This window comes from Oncorhynchus gorbuscha, unplaced genomic scaffold (assembly GCF_021184085.1).
Source record: "Oncorhynchus gorbuscha isolate QuinsamMale2020 ecotype Even-year unplaced genomic scaffold, OgorEven_v1.0 Un_scaffold_622, whole genome shotgun sequence".
Lineage (NCBI taxonomy): Eukaryota > Metazoa > Chordata > Actinopteri > Salmoniformes > Salmonidae > Oncorhynchus > Oncorhynchus gorbuscha.
The window spans coordinates 317,501-336,940 of record NW_025745740.1 but is presented as its reverse complement, the minus strand read 5'-3'; the positions used below and the strand labels follow the sequence as shown (position 1 = coordinate 336,940).

Genomic DNA, 19,440 nt, shown 5'->3' with positions numbered 1-19,440 from the left:
CGTTTCACCTCATTCATAAATTGTTGCTATTGCTGTTATGTTGCAGTTACAGACAATAATGTCCAAGAAAAACCCGTCTTTGCTTCAGCAGGTATTGAATACTGTAGTGGTCTTCTTTGCTGTAAATTAAGCAGCGCTAATCTGTTTGTCCATCAAGCATCATTTCTTCAAAGCCCAACGAACAAATCCACAGTCTGATCAGTTACAATTCAAAATGGCAGTCGTCAGAAACACTACAGGTCATGCTACAAACACCGATACATCTCTACCGCATCGTGGATTCATTATTTGAAATAGTTACCCTTAGTTTGGCAGCTGTTTGACCTGCATCTGACCCACATTTTATAGCTAGTCTTCAGGTTTGCCGAGTCATGTTGTGTTTGAGATGCTCAGCTCATCACAGGCTACCCAGGCCTAGGGCGGGACAATCACCCACATACCTCTACTATTTCTGAGAGGTCAAGTCTACTCATCCCAGGCCACCCATGCAGGCCCAGGGCAGGACAATCACCAACCTCTCCCACACTGGCACATGGAGCATTACCACTGGGCACACACTAGTTCAATCAACATTGTTTCCACGTCATTTCAACGTGGAAAACATTGTACCCCTACAGGGGTGCAGCAGTGTTCATTCTACTCCCCATCATCATCACTCCCTAAATCTCACAGGTATAACCTGTGGATGGATCTATGCCTATATGGTAGTGTGTACTATACTGTAGATCAGGCTAGAACAGTCAGTACAAAGCCTCTTACATAAAGGTTCACCTGACTCAAAGTGCCATTGTCTCCAGGTGCCATTGACGCCATTCCATTTGTTCTGTTCCAACCATGATTATGAGCCATTCTCTCCTCAGCAGCCTCCTATGATATAAACTATAGTATTGGATTGTCTTTACATTTTGAATACCATCACATTTTATTTGCAATTGACAGAGCAGTGGTTCCCTATACTGTTACGTGTGAAGGAGAGCTCAGGCTCCACAATCTTAACCTCCATTATGAGTGGCCGCTGTATCTTTGCTTCGTGAAAAACCTTTTCAGAGCTTTTTTGACTAATAAAAAATCTGACCATGGCCTTTTTTTCCTTTACATTTCTCATGCATTACATTTACATTTAAGTCATTTAGCAGACGCTCTTATCCAGAGCGACTTACAAATTGGTGCGTTCACCTTATGACATCCAGTGGAGCAGCCACTTTACAATAGTGCATCTAAATCTTTTAAGGGGGGGAGGTGAGAAGGATTACTTTATCCTATCCTAATTATTCCTTAAAGAGGTGGGGTTTCAGGTGTCTCCGGAAGGTGGTGATTGACTCCGCTGTCCTGGCGTCGTGAGGGAGTTTGTTCCACCATTGGGGGGCCAGAGCAGCGAACAGTTTTGACTGGGCTGAGCGGGAACTGTACTTCCTCAGTGGTAGGGAGGCGAGCAGGCCAGAGGTGGATGAACGCAGTGCCCTTGTTTGGGTGTAGGGCCTGATCAGAGCCTGGAGGTACTGAGGTGCCGTTCCCCTCACAGCTCCGTAGGCAAGCACCATGGTCTTGTAGCGGATGCGAGCTTCAACTGGAAGCCAGTGGAGAGAGCGGAGGAGCGGGGTGACGTGAGAGAACTTGGGAAGGTTGAACACCAGACGGGCTGCGGCGTTCTGGATGAGTTGTAGGGGTTTAATTGCACAGGCAGGGAGCCCAGCCAACAGCGAGTTGTAGTAATCCAGACGGGAGATGACAAGTGCCTGGATTAGGACCTGCGCCGCTTCCTGTGTGAGGCAGGGTCGTACTCTGCGGATGTTGTAGAGCATGAACCTACAGGAACGGGCCACCGCCTTGATGTTAGTTGAGAACGTCAGGGTGTTGTCCAGGATCACGCCAAGGTTCTTAGCGCTCTGGGAGGAGGAGTTGTCAACCGTGATGGCGAGATCATGGAACGGGCAGTCCTTCCCCGCGAGGAAGAGCAGCTCCGTCTTGCCGAGGTTCAGCTTGTGGTGGTGATCCGTCATCCACACTGATATGTCTGCCAGACATGCAGAGATGCGATTCGCCACCTGGTCATCAGAAGGGGGAAAGGAGAAGATTAATTGTGTGTCGTCTGCATAGCAATGATAGGAGAGACCATGTGAGGTTATGACAGAGCCAAGTGACTTGGTGTATAGCGAGAATAGGAGAGGGCCTAGAACAGAGCCCTGGGGGACACCAGTGGTGAGAGCGCGTGGTGAGGAGACAGATTCTCGCCACGCCACCTGGTAGGAGCGACCTGTCAGGTAGGACGCAATCCAAGCGTGGGCCGCGCCGGAGATGCCCAACTCGGAGAGGGTGGAGAGGAGGATCTGATGGTTCACAATATCGAAGGCAGCCGATAGGTCTAGAAGGATGAGAGCAGAGGTGAGAGAGTTAGCTTTAGCAGTGCGGAGCACCTCCGTGATACAGAGAAGAGCAGTCTCAGTTGAATGACTAGTCTTGAAACCTGACTGATTTGGATCAAGAAGGTCATTCTGAGAGAGATAGCGGGAGAGCTGGCCAAGGACGGCACGTTCAAGAGTTTTGGAGAGAAAAGAAAGAAGGGATACTGGTCTGTAGTTGTTGACATCGGAGGGATCGAGTGTAGGTTTTTTCAGAAGGGGTGCAACTCTCGCTCTCTTGAAGACGGAAGGGACGTAGCCAGCGGTCAGGGATGAGTTGATGAGCGAGGTGAGGTAAGGGAGAAGGTCTCCGGAAATGGTCTGGAGAAGAGAGGAGGGGATAGTGTCAAGCGGGCAGGTTGTTGGGCGGCCGGCCGTCACAAGACGCAAGATTTCATCTGGAGAGAGAGGGGAGAAAGAGGTCAGAGCACAGGGTAGGGCAGTGTGAGCAGAACCAGCGGTGTCGTTTGACTTAGCAAACGAGGATCGGATGTCGTCGACCTTCTTTTCAAAATGATTGACGAAGTCATCTGCAGAGAGGGAGGAGGGGGGGGGATTCAGGAGGGAGGAGAAGGTGGCAAAGAGCTTCCTAGCGTTAGAGGCAGATGCTTGGAATTTAGAGTGGTAGAAAGTGGCTTTAGCAGCAGAGACAGAGGAGGAAAATGCTTATTAGACTGCTTATTAGACTTCATTTGAGATTACAATATTACATGCTGTTGTTCGTTTACAACCTACAGTGGGTAAGATGTTAGCATAGCAGCACATATTCATCCAACATGGCACCCTGGCTTGGCTACATTGTCTGTAGACCTTACAGAATGGGGACCATGACTACACATCCTACAAGTGCTGACGTAAATTGATATGTTATTAGCTATACAAAGTTTCAGGCTGTTGTAGAACTGTTGCAAATAGCTAGCCAACATGGTTATTGTGATATAAAAGGGCAACTCTATAGCCTCCATTTAACATGTGTCCATTACTACTATTATTCTCAGTAGACACGCTCCTGTCCACACTAGGACACGCTCCTGTCCACACTAGGACACTCTCCTGTCCACACTAGGACACTCTCCTGTCCACACTAGGACACTCTCCTGTCCACAATAGGACACTCTCCTGTCCACACAGGACATGCTCCTTCCTGTCCACACTAGGACATGCTCCTTCCTGTCCACACTAGGACATGCTCCTTCCTGTCCACACTAGGACATGCTCCTGTCCACACTAGGACATGCTCCTGTCCACACTAGGACATGCTCCTGTCCACACTAGGACATGCTCCTGTCCACACTAGGACATGCTCCTGTCCACACTAGGACATGCTCCTGTCCACACTAGGACATGCTCCATGCTCCTGTCCACACTAGGACATGCTCCTGTCCACACTACATGCTCCTGTCCACAGGACATGCTCCTGTCCATACTAGGACATGCTCCACACTGCTCCTGTCCACACTAGGACATGCTCCTGTCCACACTAGGACATGCTCCTGTCCACACTAGGACATGCCCTGTCCACACTAGGACATGCTCCTGTCCATACTAGGACATGCTCCTGTCCATACTAGGACATGCTCCTGTCCATACTAGGACATGCCCCTGTCCACACTAGGACATGCTCCTGTCCACACTAGGACATGCTCCTGTCCACCATAGGACATGCTCCTGTCCATACTAGGACATGCTCCTGTCCACACTAGGACATGCTCCTGTCCACACTAGGACATGCTCCTGTCCACACTAGGACATGCTCCTGTCCACACTACATGGACACTCATGCTGTCCACACTAGGACATGCTCCTCTCCTGTCCACACTAGGACATAGGACATGCCTGTCCACACTAGGACATGCTCCTGTCCATACTAGGACATGCTCCTTCCTGTCCACACTAGGACATGCTCCTGTCCATACTAGGACATGCCCTGTCCACACTAGGACATGCTCCACACTTCATGCTCCTTCCTGTCCACACTAGGACATGCTCCTTCCTGTCCACACTAGGACATGCTCCTTCCTGTCCACACTAGGACATGCTCCTGTCCACACTAGGACATGCTCCTGTCCACACTAGGACATGCTCCTGTCCACACTAGGACATGCTCCTGTCCACACTAGGACATGCTCCTGTCCACACTAGGACATGCTCCTGTCCACACTAGGACATGCTCCTGTCCACACTAGGACATGCCCCTGTCCACACTAGGACATGCCCCTGTCCACACTAGGACATGCTCCTGTCCACACTAGGACATGCTCCTGTCCATACTAGGACATGCTCCTGTCCATACTAGGACATGCTCCTGTCCATACTAGGACATGCTCCTGTCCATACTAGTGCCACTAGGACATGCCCTGTCCATACTAGGACATGCTCCTGTCCATACTAGGACATGCTCCTGTCCATACTAGGACATGCCCCTGTCCACACTAGGACATGCTCCTTCCTGTCCACACTAGGACATGCTCCTGTCCACACTAGGACATGCTCCTGTCCACACTAGGACATGCTCCTGTCCACACTAGGACATGCTCCCACACTAGTCCATACTAGGACATGCTCCTGTCCATACTAGGACATGCTCCTGTCCATACTAGGACATGCTCCTGTCCATACTAGGACATGCTCCTGTCCATACTAGGACATGCCCCTGTCCATACTAGGACATGCTCCTGTCCATACTAGGACATGCTCCTGTCCATACTAGGACATGCCCCTGTCCATACTAGGACATGCTCCTGTCCATACTTTGACAGTTTCCTAATAGTTTCCTAATAGGACAATGTATCACCTACCCTCAAGCATTAGCATTAGGGACAACTTCTACCCACTCCACTCTTCTTAACTAGAGTCTGTTGCTGAATGGTTTCATTTGTTTGCCTCTGTACAAGGAATTAGTACTGCTTAAGGGCATTCACTCTCTCCGATTCCATTCTGCCATTATGTCATGTTTTTGTACAAAATCTATATTTAGCATTGTTAATATTATTGCTGTTCCTTAGAAATATTGTTCCTTTGTTTGCTCATAAAAATATTGCATTTGCATGTGTGCGTGTGCTTCTTCATGAAAAGCTTGAGAGTTGATCTTCTTACCACATTGTCCATCATAATGATATACACAGTAAGCCTAAATCCTGACTTTAATAAGTGTAAGAGATTCGAGAATTGATTAATAATCCCAAAATCCAATAACAGAATACATTTAGTCACGTCCCTATCAGGGCCCAGGAGCATTCAGTGAAACACTGCCCCTCTGTGGTGAAAATACACTACTACATGAAACAGTGACTAGATTCTCCATGGTGTCTTTTCCTACTCAAGCCTGTGATTTCTGAATCGACAGTGGAGGCTGCTGAGCGGAGGACGGCTCATAATAAATGGCCGGAACGGAGCAAATGGAATGGCATCATACACATTGAAACCATGTGTTTGATGTGATACCATTCCACTGATTCCGCCCGTCATTACCACGAGCCGGTCCTCCCCCCAGCAGACATAACCAGATAATTCCATACCTTACCAAGTCCTGTACTCCTGTCTTCCATCATCTAATAACGATAGGGAAACAGTAACTACTGGAAAGTCTAGGGGCGGTTTCCTTCACACACTTGTCTTGGACTAAAAAAACAACTCAATGGACAATGTACACAAAAGTAATCCATCAAGTGACTTTAGTTCTGCTGCCTCAGCTTGTATGATGGCAATTTGCATATACTCCAGAATGTTACGCAGAGTGATCAGATGAATTGCAAAGTCCGTCTTTGCCATGCAAATTAACTGAATCCCCCAAAAACATTTCCACTGCATTTCAGCCCTGCCACAAAAGGACCAGCTGACATCATGTCAGTGATTCTCTCGTTAACACAGGTGTGAGAATTAATGAGGACAAGGCTGGAGATCACTCAGCTGATTGAGTTCAAATAACAGAATGGAAGCTTCAAAAGGAGGGTGGTGCTTGGAATCATTGTTCTTCCTCTGTCAACCATGGTTTCCTACAAGGAAACACGTGCCGTCGTCATTGCTTTGCACAAAAAGGGCCTCACAGGCGATATTGCTGCCAGTGAGATTGCACCTAAATCAACCATTTATCGGATCATCAAGAACTTCAAGGAGAGCGGTTCAATTGTTGTGAAGGTGGTTTCAGGGTGCCCAAGAAAGTCCAGCAAATGTCAGGACCGTCTCCTAAAGTTGATTCAGCTGCGGGATCGGGGCACCACCAGTACATAGCTTGCTCAGGAGTGGCAGCAGGCAGGTGTGAGTGCATCTGCACGCACAGTGAGGTGAAGACTTTTGGAGGATGGCCTGGTGTCAAGAAGGGCAGCAAAGAAGCCACTTCTCTCCAGGAAAAACATCAGGGACAAACTGATATTCTGCAAAAGGTACAGGGATTGGAGTGCTGAGGACTGGGGTAAAGTCATTTTCTCCTTCACGATTGTTTGGGGCATCCAGAAAAAAAGCTTGTCCGGAGAAGACAAGGTGAGCGCTACCATCAGTCCTGTGTCATGCCAACAGTAAAGCATCCTGAGACCATTCATGTGTGGGGTTGCTTCACAGCCAAGGGAGTGGGATCACTCACAATTTTGCCTAAGAACACAGCCATGAATAAAGAATGGTACCAACACATCCTCCGAGAGCAACTTCTCCCAACCATCCAGGAACAGTTTGGTGATGAACAATTCCTTTTCCAGTATCTCGCCATAAGGCAAAAGTGATAACTAAGTGGCTCGGGGAACAAAACATCAATATTTTGGGTCCATAGCCAGGAAACTCCCCAGACCTTAATCTCATTGAGAACTTGTGGTCAAACCTCAAAGAGGCGGGTGGACAAACAAAAACCCACAAATGCTGACATACTCCAAGCATTGATTATGCAAGAATGGGCTGCCATCAGTCAGGATGTGGACCAGAAGTCAATTGACAGCATGCCAGGGCGGATTGCAGAGGTCTTGAAAAATAATGACAACTTCATGTAATTGTCAATATATGCCTTTGACTCTTATGAAATGTAACATCTGACAAACATATCCAAAGACACTGAGGCAGCAGTTTGTGAAAATGAATGTGTGTTAATCTCAAAACCTTGGGCTACGACTGTAGACCCAAACAGTGGGAGTGGTCAATTCTTAGGCTGCAGGACCTGAGAATGAGGTAAGGCATAATATGCCATCGAAACTGACATTTCCTAAAACTACCATGAGGTTATGGACTCCACTAGGATCTATTGGAACGAGTCTAACTACTATGGAGGGCTTCAGGGAAACAGAATGACACAGCAAGAGAAACAAATTAGTAAGCATCATGCATCAAAAGAGCTTGAACGGGATCTTAAGCACATACACATTCGTAACGTAACATACGAAATGGATGACGTACACAACTGTGCCCACGGAGGATCTCAAACCACTGGGCTCCCTGCCGCCCCAAACTACACTTACAGAGGGCTTCAGGGAAACTAGGATCCACATCTGAGGCAGGCAGTTCTCCATCTTCTGTCTCTGTGTTGGTGGTTTAACCTACAGGGATGTATTCAGTGACAGGAAACACTGAGATTTTTTATATTTTTTTAATCCGTTATTTTACCAGGTAAGTTGACTGAGAACACGTTCTCATTTGCAGCAACGACCTGGGGAATAGTTACAGGGAAGAGGAGGGGATTAATGAGCCAATTGTAAACTGGGGATTATTAGGTGACCATGATGGTTTGAGGGCCAGATTGGGAATTTAGCCAGGACACCGGGGTTAACACCCGTACTCTTACAATAAGTGCCATGGGATCTTTAATGACCTCAGAGTCAGGACACCCGTTTAACGTCCCATCCGAAAGACAGCACCCTACACAGGACAGTGTCCCCAATCATTGCCCTGGGGCATTGGGATATTTTTTAGACCAGAGGAAAGAGTGCCTCCTACTGGCCCTCCAACACCACTTCCAGCAGCATCTGGTCTCCCATCCAGGAACTAACCAGGACCAACCCTGCTTAGCTTCAGAAGCAAGCCAGCAGTGTGGTATGCTGCTGGCTAAAATAATGAATAGCTTTAAAGAATGAATAGCAGACATCATTTCCTATTCTATCGGACATTCATTTCTACTAAATGCATTTCTATCCAAACGTTCTCATTCAACACCACGAAACTGCACACTACACTAGAGAAAAGATGGAATAGATTTGAAACAGTAGAAATCAGACAATGGAGACAGAGTATGTTCTAATTAAAGAGAAAAAAAGGACCACATGAGTTTTGTTGAGTTTAATCACTGAAACGGACAATGTCTCTCCTCTCACCTTCTTACACTTTAGGGCTGCGTTCCTGAATGACCTCTGGGTGGCGCTCTTCTCATCGGAAGCCTTGGTGGTGCGACCATTTAAACGTGTGATTTCTCTGTTCTGGCTCAGGGTTCAATAATGGACTATCTGTACCAGACCAGAGGATAGATATGTTTTATTTATTTGTATTGTTTGTTTCCCGAGCAGCTGGACCAGACCCAAAGTGTTGCGGTATCAATGTGGTATACATTTTCCCACATTTCTTTTTTAAAACTTTACATACACAGTGATATTCAAACATAAAATACCCAACAACACATGTGTTCTTTCTTTTTAGACTCAGAATTCAGACAGCATACTGATAGGATAGAGCACTGTGTTACTGCACTGCAGAGGCAACCTACCACAAGACACATTGGGTCGTGCACATCAGGAAACGCAATGGATAACGTTTTAAAACGTTTTGCCACGGAACATTTAAATGAGCGTTTCTCATTGGACAAGCCCAAGCAGTCCCTCCCCGTTTGTGAGTTCTCTATTTGTTGCCTAATGAACACAACCTTGGTCTGAACAAGCCACATGTGGTTGTTGTTGTGGATATTAAGAGAACACTGATGGATTCAAAGCAGGAGAGTGTGCAGCAAACAGACAGCGCCACCATGTACCTGCAATCCTTCATCATCACCATTTATCCCCCCCAACAACAGTACACAAATCAGTCAACGGAGTCTTGTAACAGAAGAGGTGTAGGCGTCGAGGTATTATTGCCCAAGGCGACATTAAGACAGAGAAGGACATGCGTCCAAAATGGCACACTATTCCCTATGTAGTGCACAACTATTGGACAGAATTAAAAAGTAGTGCACTATATAGGGAATAGTGAGCCATTTCAGTTTTGCCCTAGACCTGCACAGCTGTGTTGCAGTAGGCTTACGTTAGCACATCGCTTTAGTTGACAGACTCTAGAGGCCTGTGTTTGAAATGGCCCACTATTCCCTAGAGAACTACATTTGTCCCTGCAGTATATGGGGAATAGCAAGCGATTTGCCCCAGGTATCCACCCTACTGTGTTGCAGAGGTCTTCTAAAAAGACCCACAGCAGTCTGATAGCCATGGCCTGGTCCCAGATCTGTTTGTGATGGCTTGCCAGCTACTATAAGAGTTTTAGCAAGACAGCACAAACAGATCTGGGACCAAGCTACAGAGAATACATTGCCTCTACTTCATAATGCCACAAGAAACCTGTAGCTCAAAAATGTCAACAGCCAAAAGTGAGCCAATTTAAATCACCACCATCATTATATACCCAACAACACTTTCCACGATCAAGAATACTACATCGAAATAACGTCTTCTGAAGGTACCATGACAGCAAGGAAGGGACATTACTGCACCGCAACAAAACAGAACGATGAGATTAACGTGGACACTGCAAAGAAATGGTACAAAGAATTTCAATGAACGAGTCGCTAAATAAAAAAATAGATATTCCCTCAACCAAAATGAAACAAGAAAATAATCAACAAAAAAATAGTTTGAACATGGGTACGTTCAGTTTGTTCCAAGTCCATTTTTCATGTTTGGCTACGCTTACCAGGAAACTAGCGAGGATGGCGTCTCGTGCTCTCAGTTCTCTCACTTTTCCTCTTTAAAAAAATAGATGTACTAGAGGATCATAAAGCATATTCCAGAACTAAATTCAAATGATAAAGAGTCATAACTAGATCTTGTTTGCTATTTTATTTTAAATAATACCATACTTTGTTCTGTTGCTGAAGTATATATCTTTTTTGCATTCAGTTGTGTATGCATATGAAGACGTTGGACAGTCTCCTCCCATCGTCACTGTATGGTAAATGCTTTTCAGTGGAAACGAGAGCACCATGAGGAAAGAAACAAGAATTCACAAATCAATACTGGTTTTGGGGGTTTGAGTCCCACCGTGCCCTCTTCCCTCCTACTTCCTCTCCACAGAACTGTCAATCACTCTCGACAAGGCTCCGCCCCAACATCAGAAAAGGGGCGGAGTGAGGGAGAGAGAGGGAGGGCTCCTTCCCACCCACTCCACTCCATTTTTCCTCATTCTCTTTCTCCATTCAGTTGTGTCAAGTAGATGCCGGGAGCTCAGTGCTGTTTTTGAACAAGTTTTGCATGATTTTTCACTATTAGTCATTGTTTATGTTAGACTGTCACCCCTGTCAGGGGGGGTAGTAGTAACTGGTATAGTCAGAGTTTCAGGTAGGTTTGTGTGTTTGTGTTTTATCGTCCTCTGTTCCACAGTCATTGGTTGGTTCCTCATCTCTTTGAGCATTGGGTTGGTTGGTTCTCCGCAGTCAGCGGTCTACAAGGTAAGGCTACTCATACTCCAGGAACTGCTTGTGATAGAACAGCAGATACCTGAGGGGAAAGGAAAAGAGCTCTTAGACTTACATGTGATTAGTAGTAGAGTAGTAGTAGTAGTGGTAGTAGTAGTGGTAGTAGACATAGTAGTAGTAGTAGTAGTAAAGTAGTAGACGTAGTAGTAGTAGTAGACAACGTAGTAGTAGTAGTAGACGTAGTAGTAGTAGTAGCAGTAGTAGTAGCAGCAGCAGCAGACGTAGTAGTAGAGTAGTAGTAGAGTAGTAGTAGTATAGTAGTAGTAGACGTAGTAGTAGTAGCAATAGTAGCAATAGTAGTAGTAGCAGCAGTAGCAGTAGTAGAAGTAGCAGTAGTAGTAGTAGACGTAGTAGTAGTAGACGTAGTAGTAGTAGTCGTAGTAGTAGTAGTAGTAGTAGAGACGTAGTAGTAGTAGTAGTAGTAGTAGACGTAGTAGTAGAAATAGTAATAGTAGTAGTAGTAGTAGTAGTAGCAGCAGCAGTAGTAGTAGCAGCAGCAGCAGTAGTAGTAGTAGTAGCAGCAGTAGTAGCAGTAGTAGTAGTAGGATTAGTAAGTAGTACTAGCAGTATTAGTAAGTAGTACTAGCAGCAGAAGTAGTAGTAATAGTATTAGTAGTAAAGGGAAATAGTTCGATTAAATGTGATTAGTAGTAGTAGTAGTAGCTGTAGTAGTAGTAAGTAGTACTAGCAGTATTAGTAAGTAGTACTAGCAGCAGCAGTAGTAGTAATAGTATTAGTAGTAAAGGGAAATAGTTCGATTAAATGTGATTAGTAGTAGTAGTAGTAGTAGCTGTAGTAGTAGTAGAGTAGTAGTAGTAGCTGTAGTAGTAGTAAGTAGTACTAGCAGCAGCAGTTTTAGTAATAGTAGCAGTAGTATTAATAGCAGTATTAGTTAGTAGTAGCAGCAGTAGCAGTAATAGAAGTAGCAGCAGTAGTAGTAGCAATAGCAGCAGCAGTAGTATTAGAAGCAGTAGTATCAGTATTAGTAGCAGTAGTATTAAGAACAGTATTAGTAGTATTAGCAGTAGTAGTATTAGTAGTAATGGTACAGGAAAATAGTTAACTTAAATGTGGTTAGTTTGTGTGGGGTTGTTCAGGGTTGTTAACACTAAGAATGTGTATGGATGGAATCGACCTCTAGAGTTGGGGTCAATTAAATCTAAATTGACTGCAATCTAACATTGTGTTCAGTCGGGCACACAAAACATTTTGCAACAACAAATGGACATCTGTGTTCATATTGGACACGTTCAGGTAGTTCTGAATATGATGCGGGTATTGAACTGCAATCACACAGAAATTCCACATCCAAATCAAATGAGAGTAACTTGACTGAAATGGATCCTCAGGGTTATGTTCAGTGGGGAGAAAACATTTGGAAATGGATTGAAACCTGGAGGTACTACCTGAACTTGTTCAATAACACAACCTTTTGTTTTCTTCTGAAAAAACGTTTTGCTACAGTGTACCCCACTGAACACAGTCAAAATATTTTACAACAGAAAACAAAGTGTTTTTCTATTGGTAGTCCCTCCCTGCTCCAGTCGTTCCTTTCAGTCTGTTTTCTAAAGGACATGACCGTGGAGTCTGACGACCCACCCTTCACTGTCCAACACGTCCTTGATGCTGGCCTTTGTGATGATGGCGTCATCACACTTGAACCACTGGTCCTTGTGTTGGCGGATGAAGCTGGTGTAGTGACCACTCTCCAGGGTGCCCTGGTGGTTCACCACCGCAAACAGAGAATACCTGCTCCACCACAACACACAGACAGTTAAACAGAGAATACCTGCTCCACCACAACACACAGACAGTTAAACAGAGAATACCTGCTCCACCACAACACACAGACAGTTAAACAGAGAATACCTGCTCCACCACAACACACAGACAGTTAAACAGAGAATACCTGCTCCACCACAACACACACAGTTAAACAGAGAATACCTGCTCCACCACAACACACAGTTAAACAGAGAATACCTGCTCCACCACAACACAGTTAAACAGAGAATACCTGCTCCACCACAACACACAGACAGTTAAATAGAGAATACCTGCTCCACCACAACACACAGTTAAATAGAGAATACCTGCTCCACCACAACACACAGACAGTTAAACAGAGAATACCTGCTCCACCACAACACACAGACAGTTAAACAGAGAATACCTGCTCCACCACAACACACAGTTAAACAGAGAATACCTGCTCCACCACAACACACTAGAGGTCGACCGATTAATTAACATTCGGAAATCTATTTTTGGACACTGATTTTCCTTTTTTTTTACACCTTTATTGAATCTTTAACTTAGCAAGTCAGTTTAGAACACATTCTTATTTTCAACGACGGCCTAGGAACGGTGGTAGGTTAACTGCCTTGTTCAGGGCCAGAACAACAGATTTTTACCTTGTCAGCCCGGGGATTCAATCTTGCAACCTGACGCTGTAACCTGATTACATTGCACTCCACGAGGAACCTGCCTGTTACGCGAATGCAGTAAACCAAGGTAAGTTGCGAGCTACCATTAAACTTATCTTATAAAAAAACAATTAATCAATCAATACTAATCACTATTTAACTACACATGGTTGATATTACTAGTTTATCTGGCGTGTCCTGCGTTGCATATAATTGATGCGGAGGCATTCACAAAAAGGACGGTCATTGCTCCAACGTGTACCTAACCATAAACATCAATGCCTTTCTTAAAATCAATACACAAGTATATATTTTTAAACCTGAATATTTAGTTAATATTGCCTGCTAACATTAATTTATTTTACCTAGGAAAAATGGTGTCACTTCTCTTGCAACAGAGTCAGGGTATATGCAACAGTTTGGGCCGCCTGGCTCGTTGCGAACTAATTTGCCAGAATGTTACGTAATTATGACATAACATTGAAGGTTGTGCAATGTAACAGCAATATCTAGACTTAGGGATACCACCCATTAGATAAAATATGTATCCGTAAAATCCGTATGATGATAGTTTCCGGATTCGACCATGTTAATGACCCAAGGCTCGTATTTGTGTGTGTTATTATGTTATAATTAAGTCTATGATTTGATAGAGCAGTCTGACTGAGCGGTGGTAGAAAGCAGCAGGCTCGTAAACATTAATTCAAATGGCACTTTTGAGCGTTTTACCAGCAGATCGTCGCTGTGCTTCAAGCACTGTTGATGACTTCAAGCCTATCAACTCCCGAGATTAGGCTGGTGTAACCGATGTGCGCTAATAGCGTTTCAAACTTCACTCGCTCTGAGACTTGGAGTGGTTGTTCCCCTTGCTCTGCATGGGTAACGCTGCTTCGAGGGTGGCTGTTGTCGATGTGTTCCTGGTTCGAGCCCAGGGAGGAGTGAGGAGAGGGCCGGAAGCTATACTGTTACACTGGCAATACTAAAGTGCCTATAAGAAATACAAATCGTATAGAGAGAAATAGTCCTATAATTCCTATAATAACTACAACCTAAACCTTCTTACCTGGGAATATTGAAGACTCATGTTAAAAGGAACGACCAGCTTTCATATGCTCTCATGTTCTGAGCAAGGAACATATTGCAGTTTTACTTACAATGCTGTGTTTTTACATTATTTAAACCAAATTGAACATGTTTCATTATTTATTTGAGGCTAAATTGATTTTATTGATGTATTGTATTAAGTTAAAATACGTGTTCATTCAGTGTTGTTGTAATTGTCATTATTACAAATAAAAAAATTATAATATATATATATATATATATATTTTTAAATTATTTAAATTGGCCGATTAATCGGTAACAGCTTTTTTTGGTCCTCCAATAATCGGTATCGGCGTTGAAAAATCATAATGGGTCGACCTCTACAACACACACACAGTGGACAGTTATACAGAGAACACCTGGTCCACCACAACACACACACACAGAGACAGTGGACAGTTAAACAGAGAACACCTGGTCCACCACAACACACACACACAGAGACAGTGGACAGTTATACAGAGAACACCTGGTCCACCACAACACACACAAAGAGACAGTGGAGAAGGAAGTGAGGCTGACTTAAAGTACTTTATAACACAGCTGGTGGTATATATTAACTTCACCTGATTATTCTGGCTTCACCTATTCCTCTTAGTTTACACATCCATTTCTCTGACCATGTCAACGAGTCAGAGGGACAGTCAATGGCCTTCATCCAATCCATCAAAACAGTCACAGGGACCATGGTGATGAACACTCTTGTCCTTAGCGCTCCAGTCAAAGTACCAACTAGACATGGTCCTGTACAACACGAATCCATTTAACCCTGGTAAATGTCTGGGATAATGAATGCCAGTGTAACCGCCATGGAGGAGAATAATGGAGCTACATTTAATAGTGTTTAAATTGATTTCATTTGGGAGTCGGACTAGGAAGCTCCACGCCGTTAGCATTCGCTGTTGCGCTAGAATGGAAACAATGAGATGAATCTAGCTTTTTTTCTGTGCTTCAGTTCTCAAATAAATGACAAATGGCAGACATGGAAACCCATCAACATTAGAATAAGATGTTATTCAGACCAGGCTTCAAATACTAGTGGAAATGTGAAATCCTTTCAGTGGTTGTTTTAGCTCGTCTGGAGTGCTAGGTGGGCCATGTTTCAGCGTTTGTTTTAGCTCGTCTGGAGTGCTAGGTGGGCCATGTTTCAGCGTTTGTTTTAGCTCGTCTGGAGTGCTAGGTGGGCCATGTTTCAGCGTTTGTTTTAGCTCGTCTGGAGTGCTAGGTGGGCCATGTTTCAGCGTTTGTTTTAGCTCGTCTGGAGTGCTAGGTGGGCCATGTTTCAGCGTTTGTTTTAGCTCGTCTGGAGTGCTAGGTGGGCCATGTTTCAGCGTTTGTTTTAGCTCGTCTGGAGTGCTAGGTGGGCCATGTTTCAGCGTTTGTTTTAGCTCGTCTGGAGTGTTAGGTGGGCCATGTTTCAGCGTTTGTTTTAGCTCGTCTGGAGTGCTAGGTGGGCCAAGTTTCAGCGTTTGTTTTAGCTCGTCTGGAGTGCTAGGTGGGACATGTTTCAGCGTTTGTTTTAGCTTGTCTGGAGTGCTAGGTGGGCCATGTTTCAGCTTTTGTTTTAGCTCGTCTGGAGTGCTAGGTGGGCCATGTTTCAGCTTTTGTTTTAGCTCGTCTGGAGTGCTAGGTGGGCCATGTTTCAGCTTTTGTTTTAGCTCGTCTGGAGTGCTAGGTGGGCCATGTTTCAGCGTTTGTTTTAGCTCGTCTGGAGTGCTAGGTGGGCCAAGTTTCAGCGTTTGTTTTAGCTCGTCTGGAGTGCTAGGTGGGACATTTGTTTTAGCTTGTCTGGAGTGCTAGGTGGGACATGTTTCAGCTTTTGTTTTAGCTTAGCTCAGTCTGGAGTGCTAGGTGGGCCATGTTTCAGCTTTTGTTTTAGCTCGTCTGGAGTGCTAGGTGGGCCATGTTTCAGCGTTTGTTTTAGCTCGTCTGGAGTGCTAGGTGGGCCATGTTTCAGCGTTTGTTTTAGCTCATCTAGAGTGCTAGGTGGGACATGTTTCAGCGTTTGTTTTAGCTCGTCTGGAGTGCTAGGTGGGACATGTTTGCACTTTTCAACTATTTTCTTGGTTCCATTGTGCAAGGCAAAGCTCAATCAAGCCCAGACAGATCAAAGGTTTAAACAGCCTTTCAACCTTACTTGAAGCCAGATCTGGTGCTGTTTACTGGTGATACGTTGTTTACCATAACAGAATAAACCTCAACATACTTACTTATTGTCGTTGTTTAATACTTCTACTGTCTGTTGATACTGGCCATTCATCCTGCTCTCCTTACTGTAGAGGACAGAGACACCGTCACATGCTCATATCAAATGACACCCACTATATTGACACGGGACAGTGAGAAGAACATCATCCAACATACATGGTTACAGTTGACTTGAAACATCCAGGTTACATAACAGTCATTCAAATGACAGTCTCACAGTGAAGGCTACATGTCTATATTAGTCATGAAGCTGATGCTCTTATCCCCTGTGACGTGAATTGTGTTCATCTTCAGGTAGCTGGGTGAGAAACCCACCCGTCATAGTGAGATCCTGTTTCCTCAACATAGTCAGTGGTAGTAGGAGTGTTAGTTCAAGAGTGACTGTTACTAAAATCTGTTATGTCACGTTTGACAGTGTTATGAAGGAAAGTGTTACCACATACTAGAATTCTGTCATGAGTATTCAGACATAATACTGTGTCTTGGATTGATTGATTTTGGGGTCAATACATTTCTCCATCTAAAGTACAAAGAACCCCAGAGGATGACATGAAAGTGTCCCACACATCCACTAGGTGGCAGGGGTGTCCTGCATAATAAGCAGACAGACAGGAGAGCCTCCTACACTCTCCTATTTCTGCCGCTCACTACAGCCAGAGCCGCATGACTCCCGAACACTACAGCCAGAGCCGCATGACTCCCGAACACTACAGCCAGAGCCGCATGACTCCCGAACACTACAGCCAGAGCCGCATGACTCCCGAACACTACAGCCAGAGCCGCATGACTCCCGAACACGACAGCCAGAGCCGCATGACTCCCGAACACGACAGCCGGAGCCGCATGACTCCCGAACACGACAGCCGGAGCCGCATGACTCCCGAACACGACAGCCGGAGCCGCATGACTCCCGAACACTACAGCCAGAGCCGCATGACTCCCGAACACTACAGCCAGAGCCGCATGACTCCCGAACACTACAGCCAGAGCCGCATGACTCCCGAACACTACAGCCAGAGCCGCATGACTCCCGAACACTACAGCCAGAGCCGCATGACTCCCGAACACTACAGCCAGAGCCGCATGACTCCCGAACACGACAGCCAGAGCCGCATGACTCCCGAACACTACAGCCAGAGCCGCATGACTCCCGAACACTACAGCCAGAGCCGCATGACTCCCGAACACGACAGCCAGAGCCGCATGACTCCCGAACACTGGTTCAATGCCGAACAGACAGGCAGTAGGAAGGCGGGGTATACGACAGGCAGTAGGAAGGCGGGGTATACGACAGGCAGTAGGAAGGCAGGGTATACGACAGGCAGTAGGAAGGCAGGGTATACGATAGACAGTAGGAAGGCGGGGTATACGACAGGCAGTAGGAAGGCGGGGTATACGACAGGCAGTAGGAAGGCAGGGTATACGATAGACAGTAGGAAGGCGGGGTATACGATAGACAGTAGGAAGGCGGGGTATACGATAGACAGTAGGAAGGCGGGGTATACGATAGACAGTAGGAAGGCGGGTATACGATAGACAGTAGGAAGGCAGGGTATACGATAGACAGTAGGAAGGCAGGGTATATGATAGACAGTAGGAAGGCAGGGTATACGATAGACAGTAGGAAGGCAGGGTATACGATAGACAGTAGGAAGGCAGGGTATACGATAGACAGTAGGAAGGCAGGGTATACGACAAGCAGTAGGAAGGTGGAGGATGGAGAACACACAGCGTTCATACACTCATCATTATTTTATAGTGCGGGAGCACGAGGAGTGAGGGCTTTCTATTTCCAAACCAGAGCTTAGATCTACAGTGTGTGTGTGTGTGTGTGTGTGTGTGTGTGTGTGTGTGTGTGTGTGTGTGTGTGTGTGTGTGTGTGTGTGTGTGTGTGTGTGTGTGTGTGTGTGTGTGTGTGTGTGTGTGTGTGTGTGTGTGTGTGTGTGTGTGAGAGAGAGACCTCACCTGGAAGCTATGAAAGGTGTCATGTCCAGCTCTAGAGGGAAGGAGACGTAGGTGGTGATCTTCCTCCTCAGTTTAGCAGAGTGTTCAAACCGCTACACCCCAGGAGGTAGGGGGGGAGAAGAGAAGAGAGGGTGAGAGAAGAGAGGGGGAGAGGAGGGAGAGAAGAGAGGGGGAGAGAAAGAAGAGAGGAGAAGAGGGAGAGAAAGAAGAGTGAGAGAAAGAAGAGGGAGCGAAAGAAGAGGAGAGGGAGAGAAAGAAGAGGGAGAGAAAGAAGAGGAGAGGGAGAGAAAGAAGAGGGAGAGAAAGAAGAGGGAGAGAAGAGAGGGAGAGAGAAAGAAGAGAGGAGAAGAGGGAGAGAAAGAAGAGTGAGAGAAAGAAGAGGAGAGGGAGAGAAAGAAGAGGGAGAGAAAGAAGAGGGAGAGAAAGAAGAGGAGAGGGAGAGAAAGAAGAGGGAGAGAAAGAAGAGGAGAGGGAGAGAAAGGAGAGGGAGAGAAAGAAGAGGGAGAGAAAGAAGAGGAGAGGGAGAGAAAGAAGAGGGAGAGAAAGAAGAGGAGAGGGAGAGAAAGAAGAGTGAGAGAAAGAAGAGGGAGAGAAAGAAGAGGGAGAGAAAGAAGAGGGAGAGAAAGAAGAGAAGAGAGGAAAGAGAGGTGGAGAGGGGAGGAGGGAAAGAGAAAAGAGAGAGAATAGGGGGCAG

General features: G+C 45.7%; 1 protein-coding gene across 2 annotated transcripts in view; it reads right to left on the bottom strand.

Annotated features, from left to right (window-relative positions):
- Positions 1 to 8,826: 8,826 nt before the first annotated feature.
- LOC124019530 (ubiquitin carboxyl-terminal hydrolase 22-like) overlaps positions 8,827 to 19,440 on the bottom strand; it is an 81,321-nt gene continuing 70,707 nt past the window's right edge. For both annotated transcript variants that reach the window (XM_046334894.1, XM_046334895.1), the window contains 4 exons: positions 18,747 to 18,838; positions 16,784 to 16,846; positions 12,643 to 12,792; positions 8,827 to 11,065 (listed from right to left, as the gene is read on the bottom strand). In XM_046334894.1, coding sequence (XP_046190850.1) covers positions 11,023 to 11,065; positions 12,643 to 12,792; positions 16,784 to 16,846; positions 18,747 to 18,838 — 348 coding nt within the window. In that variant the 3' untranslated portion in view covers positions 8,827 to 11,022. The remainder of the gene's footprint in view (positions 11,066 to 12,642; positions 12,793 to 16,783; positions 16,847 to 18,746; positions 18,839 to 19,440) is intronic.